The sequence below is a fragment of the Hordeum vulgare genome, chromosome 5H (genome assembly GCF_904849725.1).
Source record: "Hordeum vulgare subsp. vulgare chromosome 5H, MorexV3_pseudomolecules_assembly, whole genome shotgun sequence".
NCBI classification, from domain to species: Eukaryota; Viridiplantae; Streptophyta; class Magnoliopsida; order Poales; family Poaceae; genus Hordeum; species Hordeum vulgare.
The window spans coordinates 40,040,001-40,051,768 of NC_058522.1; the positions used below are offsets into that span (position 1 = coordinate 40,040,001).

General features: G+C 45.2%; 1 protein-coding gene and 1 pseudogene across 1 annotated transcript; both read right to left on the reverse strand.

The window, feature by feature from the left end:
* Positions 1 to 5,111: 5,111 nt before the first annotated feature.
* Positions 5,112 to 7,388, reverse strand: LOC123396281 (protein argonaute 1B-like). The gene is made up of 8 exons (XM_045091263.1): positions 7,366 to 7,388; positions 7,135 to 7,264; positions 6,833 to 6,975; positions 6,589 to 6,651; positions 6,458 to 6,519; positions 6,242 to 6,382; positions 5,305 to 5,308; positions 5,112 to 5,253 (listed from the first exon to the last, which is right to left on the reverse strand). Exons 1-8 carry the CDS (start codon positions 7,386 to 7,388, stop codon positions 5,112 to 5,114), a joined length of 708 nt encoding a protein of 235 aa, XP_044947198.1.
* A 1,328-nt stretch (positions 7,389 to 8,716) lies between these two features.
* Positions 8,717 to 9,663, reverse strand: LOC123396282 (annotated as a pseudogene).
* Positions 9,664 to 11,768: the final 2,105 nt, after the last annotated feature.

Genomic DNA, 11,768 nt, shown 5'->3' on the forward strand with positions numbered 1-11,768 from the left:
GCAACTGCTTTGCCGTTTTCACGAAGTATCCCTTCTAGCCCTTGCCTTTCTCGAAACTTAGTGGTTTTACCAACCATCAACTATTGATGCCCCTTCTTGATTTCTACTTTCGCAGTGTTAAACATCGCGAATCGCTCAAGGATCATTGTATCTATCCTTGATATGTTATAGTTCATCACGAAGCTCTCACAGCTTTGTGGCAGTGACTTTGGAGAACCATCACTATCTTATCTGGAAGATCAACTCTCACTTGATTCAAGCGATTGTCGTACTCAGATAATCTGAGCACACGCTCAATGATTGAGCTTTTCTCCTCTACTTCATGGACAAAGAATCTTGTCGGAGGTCTCATACCTCTTAACAAGGGCACAAGCATGAAATTACAATTTCATCTCTTTAGAAAATCTCTTATGTTCCGTGACGTTTCAAAACGTCTTCGGTGCCTTGCTTCTAAGCCATTAAGTATTTTGTACTAAACTATCGTGTAGTCATCAGAAACGTGTATGTCGGATGTTCACAACATCTACAGACGACGCTCGAGGTGCAACACCGAGTGGTGCATTAAGGACATAAGCCTTCTGCGTAGCAATGAGGACAATCCTTGGTTTTACAGACTCAGTCTGCAAAGTTTCCTACTATCAACTTTCAACTAAATTTTCTCTAGGAACATATAAAAACAGTAGAGCTATAGTGCAAGCTACAACGTAATTCGCAAAGACCATTAGACTATGTTCATGACAATTAGTTCAATTAATCATATTACTTAAGAACTCCCACTCAAAAAGTACATCTCTCTAGTCATTTGAGTGGTACATGATCCAAATCCACTATCTCAAGTCCGATCATCACGTGAGTCGAGAATAGTTTCAGTGGTAAGCATCTCTATGCTAATCATATCAATTATACGATTCATGCTCGACCTTTCGGTATCATGTGTTCTGAGGCCATGTCTGCACATGCTAGGCTCGTCAAGCTTAAACCGAGTGTTCCGCATGTGCAACTGTTTTGCACCCGTTGTATGTGAACGTTGAGTCTATCACACCCGATCATCACGTGGTGTCTATAAACGAAGAACTGTCGCAACGGTGCACAGTCGGGGAGAACACAATTTCGTCTTGAAATTTTAGTGAGAGATCACCTCATAATTATACCATCGTTCTAAGCAAGATAAGGTGCATAAAGGATTAACATCACATGCAATTCATAAGTAACATGATATGGACATCATCATGTGCTTCTTGATCTCCATCACCAAAGCACCGGCACGATCTTCTTGTCACCGGCGTCACACCATGATCTCCATCATCATGATCTCCATCAACGTGTCGCCATCGGGGTTGTCGTGCTACTCATGCTATTACTACTAAAGCTACGTCCTAGCAATATAGTAAACGCATCTGCAAGAACAAACGTTAGTTTAAAGACAACCCTATGGCTCCTGCCGGTTGCCGTACCATCGACGTGCAAGTCGATATTAACTATTACAACATGATCATCTCATACATCCAATATATCACATCACATCATTGGCCATATCACATCACAAGCATACCCTGCAAAAACAAGTTAGACGTCCTCTAATTGTTGTTGCATGTTTTACGTGGTGACCATGGGTATCTAGTAGGATCGCATCTTACTTACGCAAACACCACAACGGAGATATATGAATTGCTATTTAACCTCATCCAAGGACCTCCTCGGTCAAATCCGATTCCACTAAAGTTGGAGAAACCGACACTCGTCGGTCATCTTTGAGCAATGGAGTTACTCGTAGCGATGAAACCAGTCTCTCGTGAGCGTACGAGTAATGTCGGTCCGAGCCGCATTGATCCAATAGTACCGCGGAATCAAGAAAAGACTAAGGAGGGCAACAAAACGCACATCACCGCCCACAAAAACTTTTGTGTTCTACTCGAGAAGACATCTACGTATGAACCTAGCTCATGATGCCAGTGTTGGGGAACGTCGCATGGGAAACAAAAAATTTCCTACACGCACGAAGACCTATCATGGTGATGTCCATCTACGAGATGGGATTTCCAATCTACGTACCCTTGTAGATCGCACAGCAGAAGCGTTAGTGAACGCGGTTGATGTAGTGGAGCGTCCTCACGTCCCTCGATCCGCCCCACGAACCGTCCCACGATCCGTCCCACGATCAACTCCGATCTAGTGCCGAACGGACGGCACCTCCACATTCAGCACACGTACAGCTCAACGATGATCTCGGCCTTCTTGATCCAGCAAGAGAGACGGAGAGGTAGATGAGTTCGCCGGCAGCGTGACGGCACTCCGGAGGTTGGTGGTGATCTAATCTCAGCAGGGCTCCGCCCGAGCTCCGCAGAAACGCGATCTAGAGGAAAAACCGTGGAGGTATGTGGTCGGGCAGACGTGGCAAAAGTTGTCTCAAATCAGCCCTAATAGCTCCATATATATAGGAGGAGGGGAGGGGAGGCTTGCCTTGAGGCTCAAGGAGCCCCAAGGGCTGCGCCACCAAGGGGAGGAGGAGTCCTCCTCCAATCCTAGTCCAACTAGGATTGGAAGGTGGAGTCCTTCTCTTCTTTCCCACCTTTCCTTTTTTTTTCTTTCTCTTCTTTTGGTTTTTCTTTCTCTCTTGCGCAAGACAGCCTTGGGCTGACCCCACCTACTTGGTGCGCCACACCCAAGGTCCTTGGGCCCTCCCGGGTGGGTGTTCCCCCCTCCCGGTGAAGATCCGGAACCCATTCGTCATTCCTGCTACATTACCGATAATGCCCGAAAACCTTCCGATAACCAAATGAAGTCATCCTATATATCAATCTTCGTTTCCGGACCATTACGGAAACCCTCGTGACGTCCGTGATCTCACCCGGGACTCCGAACAACATTCGGTAACCAACCATATAACTCAAATACGCATAAAACAACGTCGAACCTTAAGTGTGCAGACCCTGCGGGTTCGAGAACTATGTAGACATGACCCGAGTGACTCCTCGGTCAATATCCAATAGCGGGACCTGGATGCCCATATTGGATCCGACATATTCTACGAAGATCTTATCGTTTGAACCTCAGTGCCAAGGATTCATATAACCCCGTATGTCGTTCCCTTTGTCCTTCGGTATGTTACTTGTCCGAGATTCGATCGTCAGTATTCGCATACCTATTTCAATCTCGTTTACCGGAAAGTCTCTTTACTCCTTCCGTAATACAAGATCCCGCAACTTACACTAAGTCACATTGCTTGCAAGGCTTGTGTGTGATGTTGTATTACCGAGTGGGCCCCGAGATACCTCTCCGTCACACGGAGTGACAAATCCCAGTCTCGATCCATACTAACTCAACGAACACCTTTGGAGATACCTGTAGAGCATCTTTATAGTCACCCAATTACGTTGCGACGTTTGATACACACAAAGTATTCCTCCAGTGTCAGTGATTTATATGATCTCATGGTCATAGGAACAAATACTTGACACGCGGAAAACAGTAGCAACAAAATGACACGATCAACATGCTACGTCTATTAGTTTATCCTACATTGCTACAGCCTACATATATTTACTTGCAAGAGTCCTGAAAGAATTGTTGTTACATCTCACAAATATGGCTATCAAAGAAAAGCAGAAAGCAAGCTGCATTCTGTGCAAAAACCAGGGAATATCACCTATCGTAGGAGTATTTTCAGCAAGAACTATGATTTGCTACTACTCCTATTTTCAGGAAAGAAATAAGGTAGATGCAACACTAACAAGATGGTGTTTGTCCTGGCAATCTATTAATACAGTAACTGGCTTCCAATACCAGGGCTCAACACTTTTTCTTCTTATATGGAACAATTCTTGATCACCTACTTGGTGGAGCTACTCTCTGACAAGAACACTGAAAAGGGCCATGGCCATGGCTACATGCTTGCATGCCTCTTCTTTGCCTCCAAGACCGTTGAATCACTCTCACAACGGCAGTGGTACTTTGGCGCCCGCATAATTGGATTCCAGGTGCGCGCAGCACTGATGGTGTCCATATACAAGAAGTCCTTGCTAATGAAGAACTCGAGCACAGTTGCAGGGAAAGTTGTCAACTTCCTTGATGTTGACGTCGAGAAGGTTGGTGAGTTCTTCTAGTACATCCATGGGATTTGGTTGCTGCCCTTGCAAATTTTCTTGGCACTTGGCATCCTGTACCGTAGTCTTGGTGCAATGGCCTCGCTGTCTGCAGTCCTTGTAACAGTGTTGGTGATGGTGAGCAACACACCACTGGAAAATTCACAGCAGAACCTCAACATGAAGATAATGGAGGCGAAGGACTCGTGCATCAAGGCTATGGCCGAGGCAATGAAGAGCATGAGAATCTTGAAGCTTCATGCATGGGAGACAACCTACTTGGACAAGCTCCTGAAGCTCAGGGATGTGGAAAGGGGGTGGCTCAGGAAGTATCTCTACACGTGCTCAGCGATAGCTTTCCTGTTATGGGCCTCACAAACGTTGGTTTCGGTCGTTACCTTTGGTGTCTGCATCCTTGTGGAGATACCATTGTCTGCTGGAACAGTCTTATCGGCCCTTGCCACATTCAGAATCCTCCAAGACCCAATCTATAACCTCCCAGAGCTTGTGTCAATGGTCACACAAACCAAGGTGTCCTTGGATAGAATAGAAGAATTCATCAAAGAAGACCACCAGGGGAAGCCAAGTTGCTATGGCAACATAACTGGAACAAAGGATTTGGCAATGGCTGGTGAAATAGTAATTGAATCAGGAGAGTACAGTTGGGAAGTTGCCAATAGCATGAAGATAACAAAGGTAACACTCAAGATCAACAGCAAGGTGAGCATCGAGAAGGGTCTCAAGGTTGCGGTGTGCGGGCCAGTTGGTTCAGGCAAATCAAGCCTCCTTTACAACATCATGGGAGAGATTCCAAGGATCAGCGGTGCAGAACCAACGGTTGTTGGATCAAGGGCATACGTCCCTCAGAGTGCGTGGATTCAAACTGGGACAGTTTAGGACAATGTGCTATTTGGGAAGGCTATGGACAGAAGCTTATACGAAGAGGTGCTACAAGGGTGTGCTTTGGATAGAGATTTGGGGTTATGGGCCAATGGAGATATGACTGAAGTAGGGGAAAGGGATGTGAACCTAAGAGGAGGCCAGAAGTAGAGGATCCAGCTTGCCACGGCATTGTACATCGATTCTGATGTTTACTTCTTGGATGATCCCTTCAGTGTTGTGGATGCGCATACCAGTGCACATCTCTTCAAGGTAATTACACATGGGCAATCTGCAATACATAAGCAACACATGAGCTTCAAGGGTAATCACTACAATTTACAGGCCTACAACATAAGACGTGAAACATAACCAAACAAGTAAACACACCGTTTATGGTGCTAATTTGTATAGCCATTAAGTGCGTTGCCACGGATCAAAAAACGCATTATGATCAAACAATTGTTCTAACTAAAAAATGTGGTTCGAATATGATAATGCATGGTTTCAATTCATGAACAAATTAATTCTCTCTGACGTCTTTCTTCCCACGCAATTGTCGTATCCTTTTACCCACTCCTCCCTTGTATGATTTCTTTTCCTTACCATTCCTTTCCCTTCACCTTTTTTCACACTAACGTGTGGGTAAATCCTCTTCAAAATCATTTTGTCATCGATTCAAAATATTATTTGATCTCATTTTTGGAGATCAATAGTTGAATGGAAACTTAAGAAGTTCCTCTCACAACTAACTGAAAATAAATATGCACTCCTATAAATATAAAAACAAAGGACAGACCCTTATTTTTTGTGAAAAAATAGACCCTCTCAAACGGCATATAGTACTTCCAAACCCAAAGGAAAAAAGACCTACAAAAGAGGAATGTTTAATGCAAAACATATGACCTTTAGGTCACTCTCATAAAAGTTATTCATGTACGTATCGGTCAAATAACTGGGCAGGGGGCTTTTCTCCATACTATAATTCAATCAAACCATGGCACAACCATAATAGTTTTTCCGCATGGAAAGCATGACATATTCGCTTACTTGAATTACTCCTATATTTTTCTCGTGCACAAACATTTCCCTTACAAATAGTTTTCATTCGATAACAATGTATACAATGCAGCTTCGTGTCTATATATTTTTCGGGTATTCCGTGGCAATATAAGATGGTAACTAAAAGTTAACTTTGAATTCAGTAATTGAGCTTTCATGCATTAGAGTCGACAAGCTACACAAAACAAGTAAACTCAATAACAAGGCAAACAACTCACCAGGCAGTTTGGTTCCACTTTTTCTATCAACACTTCGCTGATTGGTGTGGTTGTTGGCAAATAGCCGTGTATGATGGCGCTTCTGGACCACCACAAATGTAACGGGTGGCTGATAATTGGGCTCCAAGGATGCGCATGCCTACGTTTATTAAACCAAAATGTTCAGGCCCCATGCAGATCCCATGTGAGAATGTTTAGAGAAATGAGATCTCAAATTTCTAATCGCATCAAGCTCATACAACAGAACCTGATAGAACTGTCCTTCACTAACACCATCCCTGAAATTGGACAATTGTGTGAGGTTTAGAAAATAATGCCAATTGACATGCTTAATCTAAGATTAATACCTGTAGAATATGATCCTCTGGGGTTTTTCACCAGTTGATCTCTTAAAGGAAATGAGAAGTTCTCTGCATAGAATATTTATATTCAGGTATAGAGGTATTATTGCAAGTGAATAAATTCAGGTCTTTACTCCTGGCGATGGGTATTAACATGTATGTCCTCTGCATGTCTGCATATTAAATATGTGAACTGCTGCACGTGCACCATTCTACAATATTCAGATATAGCAAGTGAACAAGATCATACCTAACCATTCCACCAGTTATAGTCCCTCTTTGAGGATCTTGCCACACTTTAAAAAGATCTTGTATCAACTCCTGATGACGGGTTTGTGCACTCACCAATCCAACATACTTGGTGACCTCGGGCCAATCTTGAGAAGCAACAACCTCCATGAGCATGAAATCATCACAATATCATTGGACGACCAACCTGATGAACGTAGCAACAGTATAACTGAAAAGTGGATGTTCAGCATAGAAAGAGCAAACTTTTGCCACAAAATAATACATAAATAATGGTTTAAGATTGACATGTTATGCACCTACAGCTGCGATGGAAGGGCTAGAATCTTCTCTAGGATGAGGATGGGTAACATCAGCACCAAATATAATGGTTGGTCTGTCTCTAACAAGGGGAATTCTCCTTGACAAAGCATCGACGAGTACAGTGAAGATTCTATTAATACACAGAAGAAGAAAAACGAGAAATGACTGTGACTTTGGAACAACCCATTTCACAGCTCAAAGGGCCAACAGAGTGAGGGTCCAGATAGCTACATCACCACTGGAGCAAAGCCCATTTCGTTACTGAGTTATGGGCCAGATAGGTTAATGTTAACTGGGAACAACATGGCTTTTTTTCAACATTTTCAACAACCGGAAGCATTAAAAAAGGAATACATACTAACTTTTCAGAAAAACTCAGCAACAGTATCTATTTATTTCCAAACAGGAAATACATTGCAGCTTTAAGCCTTTAATAATACATGCTCCATGTTCAGCTACAACTCACTGTAACTCTCTCATAAACGCATCTTTGACCTTTAACCCCTAGACTACAGCGATCCCTCTACTGTAACAAATAGCGATTTTGACATACCAGAGTAACACACAATCAATCATCAAGTAGTAATAATAGCAAGAATCTCAAGCTGAAAATAGAAGTAATCAAACCTGGGTACAAAACCGCATGCATAAGTAACAAGATGACAAGAAGCAGCAAAATCATCAGTGCCTCTGGTTGCAGGAAGAGCAGGGCAGAGCAGAGGTCTCACCAACTTTTTCCTCCATCCCCACATTTGTTTCCACGGAATTGATTCGCACGGGGGTTCATCATAGCCACCCATATGCGTACGCGTGCAGGTTAGAGCGGGCATTATTGTTATGGTGTCAATAACTAAGGGTTCATGAGAGTTGGCAAGAGATATAGTAGTTTGCAATTGGCAGCCAAGGGGCAGTAGTACCACACATATGCATAATGGCACATGCATGGTGACAGAGTAATTGGCAGCCGACAATGTAGGTTGAGTGACTCCCCCCCCCCCCACACACACACCCCAAGCCTATGGGGGCAGTTGTGTGATTATCCTTCTAATTTTGCTGACCCACGATAAATGTTTCCTTTTTATTCAAGCAATTATACATGCCAAAAATGAGCAAGTCATGCATTTATTATTGCAGCATGGCTAGCACTAACAACTACCAAGTGTGCACCGAAGATGGGACCGTTACCTCTTACTGTCGGTTACATGCTGATGACTCCATGATCAACCACCACTGCATAAGAAGCCTCTGAAAGTGCCTCCCCACCAAACAGGATAAAGTTGTCTGCTTAGACTGAATTAGTGAGGGTCAACATTCAACAACATACCCGATTAGGTCGTCCTTACCAAATGTTGTGTATTAACATCCTAACACCAACAAAGATACACATTAGTCGTAGCACAAAGCTAAATGAAGCTAAGCATCGACGACGACTATGCTTAAATTGAAGGTACAACAGCCAAATATGTTGTTAGTACTTGTGGTAAAACACGGCGGGTGCAGATCAGCAGTGAAGTCGAGTGCATAATAGTAGCCAACAATCTTCCTAGACTTTGTTTGGTATGGCATCCAGTCCATGTCAGCTCTAGAAGGCAGTGATGTAATGGAGCTTTAAGAGTATGATGACCTGAATGTTATCATAAGGAGATATAAACCATGTACCAATACAGTGACTAAAAAGTTGTTGGCTTCTCAACAATAGAAAATTAACGAGTGAAGTCAATGTGATGAATTATCGGAGTTGCAGCTTTGAATATGTAAACCGATGCTCTAAAACACGAACCTGCACTCTTCTCCAAATAAAACATGACTGACTCACATTTGCCTGAGTTGCAGGGTTGACATTTCCATTAACTGAATAAGCACCACCCAGGATAATGATCTGCCCAATCTTCTTGGGGAAAGAAGGGTCAAGCTCGACGGCCAGCGTGAGGTTGGTGAGGGGGCCGAGGGCTACGACGGTTACTTGTCCGGGGTAGAGGTTCGCCTGCTCGACAAAGAAGGCGGCGGCGGACTGCTCCACCGCCTTGCCGGCCGGCGGATGGAAGTTCTGGTTGCCGAGGCCATCCGAATCGTGAATGAAGCTGGCAATCCGTAGCTTGGTGGCTTTCTGAATTTTATTCACGGTGAAGCGCACATACATTTAGTCTAAGCCAGCAAACACTTGATCGATCGAGATGTCACAAACTTTGACTGAATGAGATGCCATATAGACAAACACACACATACATTGATACATATATGATGTAATGGATTGAGGGTACCTTGATTGTTACATGGGAACCCTCCGCGACGGGGATGTTGGTCCTCCCAGCGGTCTCGAGCTGAAATCAAGCTAGAGATCGGTTCGATTAGCATCGGAAAGACCCATTCATGAGAACGGAGAGTCGAGCACGGGGGGGGAGGGGAGTGGAGTGGACCGATGAGGTGCAGCGCGTTGCGGGTGGCGAGGGCGGTGTAGACGTTGCCGAAGATGGTGGTGAGGCCAACCACCTCCAGCTCCGGCGACCTCAGTGCCACGAAGATGGCCATGACGTCATCTGTGGTTCATCCACCCCACCGCGAGTTTGCGAACAATGCGAGATTGGTTAGGGGGTGGGATAGGATAGATCGATAAGACAGGGGGGAAGAACGAGGGATGGGTGGACATGGATCCCGGGGATCGATCGCAGCGGCGTCGGTTGCGCTGGCAGATCGAGCGAGGTGGAGACAGAGAGGGGGGGGGGCGATCCAGGAGGCTCAGTTGGGAGCATCGCAGGAGGGGATCATGCGTTCGTGGGTGCATTCTTTTTTTATGTGCAGGGTCGTACAAGGAGGTGGGATCCCTGGGAGGTCGAACCATAAGCGAGGTTGAACCATCACGACGGCACATCCTGCTTTAATAGTAGAGATAATGTACATCGCATTATTGGCAAGATCCGAACAACCGCTAATGCAGCAGTTGCATATATGATGGAAAAATTAGGCCGGCAGCTATACAAGTTAAACTTTTGTCCTCCCATCAAGAGGTGGAAGAATTCAATTACCATGGCAGTTGCCATCAAAAGGAATGTTGAGTAAATAGGCAATTTTCCGAGTAAATTAATTCATAAAATAATTACTAACATGGCATTGACTAGGTTCATGACATACTGATCACGGAGTATACTAGCAAGTACTACGCATATAGCAGAAACATCTACGCATATAGGTTGTACTACTAGTGCAGACAGAAACATGAGAGAGATAAACATATCATACCCTCCGATCGGCCAATTGGCCGTAGTAGCAGCGGTGGCGACGGCAGCATCCTCTGCCTCCTTCTTCTCGGCTTCAGCCTTCTCGCGGACGAGACGGTCAGCTTCGCTTGGTGAAGACATGGCGATGACGAAGGCGAGGCGGACGTAGACGAAGCAGACGGACGGAGGCGAGCAGTCACGTGATCGCTCCCCAAAAACCTAATCGCCCCTCTCCCGTACAGGAACTGGAGAGGCGGGGTTTCGGAGGCCTGCTCTCCCGTCGACCGTGTATGCGGTAAACGGGACGGAGTCGCCGGCGGCAGCAGAAGTCAAGGAACGAACGCGTGAGGCAGATGTCATCTGATTCTAGTGACGGCTAGGGTAGGCGATAGCCTGCTTATAAAGGCGGCTGGGTGGAGAGACGTGGGCTGAACTAACGTCCGAGTCGGTAACAGCCCACGATCCGACGTCTCGGATCGTGCCGTGTCCGTTACGTATTCTCCGTTCCTGACCGGCAAAAATAAGCGCGTAGGTATGAGCTCAGCTCGGCTCATTCCCGCAACCCGCGGCGCGTCGTGACGAGGCGGGCGGCGGAGGAGGAGTGAGCGAGGGCACCTTCTCTTCTCACTCTCCAATAGCATGTGGAAGAGAGACCCTTATAAAGGGGTCCAACTTCTCCTCCACTAGCGGGGTGGGACTAAACTTCCCACCACCTTGTCATGCCACCACCTACATGGGCCCTTGGAGATTTTTCTGAAATTTTCTAATGGGCCTAAAGTCCACTACTAATTTCAACAATCCCCCACCAGATCTCAAGGGCACATCGTGTTCCCTCGTTCCAATAATTGTTTTAATATACCAGCATTTCAGTGAAGACCTGTTAAGGTTGAGCTTCACCTAGAGCAAGCAGCTACACTCCTTTACAACTGAACAATGGACTATGCCTTTAATTGTTAGTTTGGCGTAAAGGAGCTTCACCACAAGTCTTACTAGTACTAGGCTGCCGAAGGTGACCCCTCGGATGGAGCATATTAGTCACACTCCTGGCCTATTCATGAGTTTACTAGAGATCACCCAAATCTCATAGACCGTGACCAGCAGTCAAGCTCATATAGGTGTGTTCCTCCAAAGACCGTTCTGTAGGAAAGCATCTTGCTTACACATAAGCTTTAGAACACATTAAGACAGTAGTCATCCTACCATACAATATCCGAGAGCATTGCATCTCCAACGGAGTGGGTTAGTAAAGTTACTCTCCTCAGTTCACCACTGGCTTGTTTTCCCATGTCCTACTTCACGGGATCTCCGATCATATAGGTTGGGTTACTGCCATGGCAACTCATGTGGGTCTCATACCCATCTCCCTCGATGCATTATCTATCACAACATGTGATACCCCTTTAGTAAAGGGATCTGCCA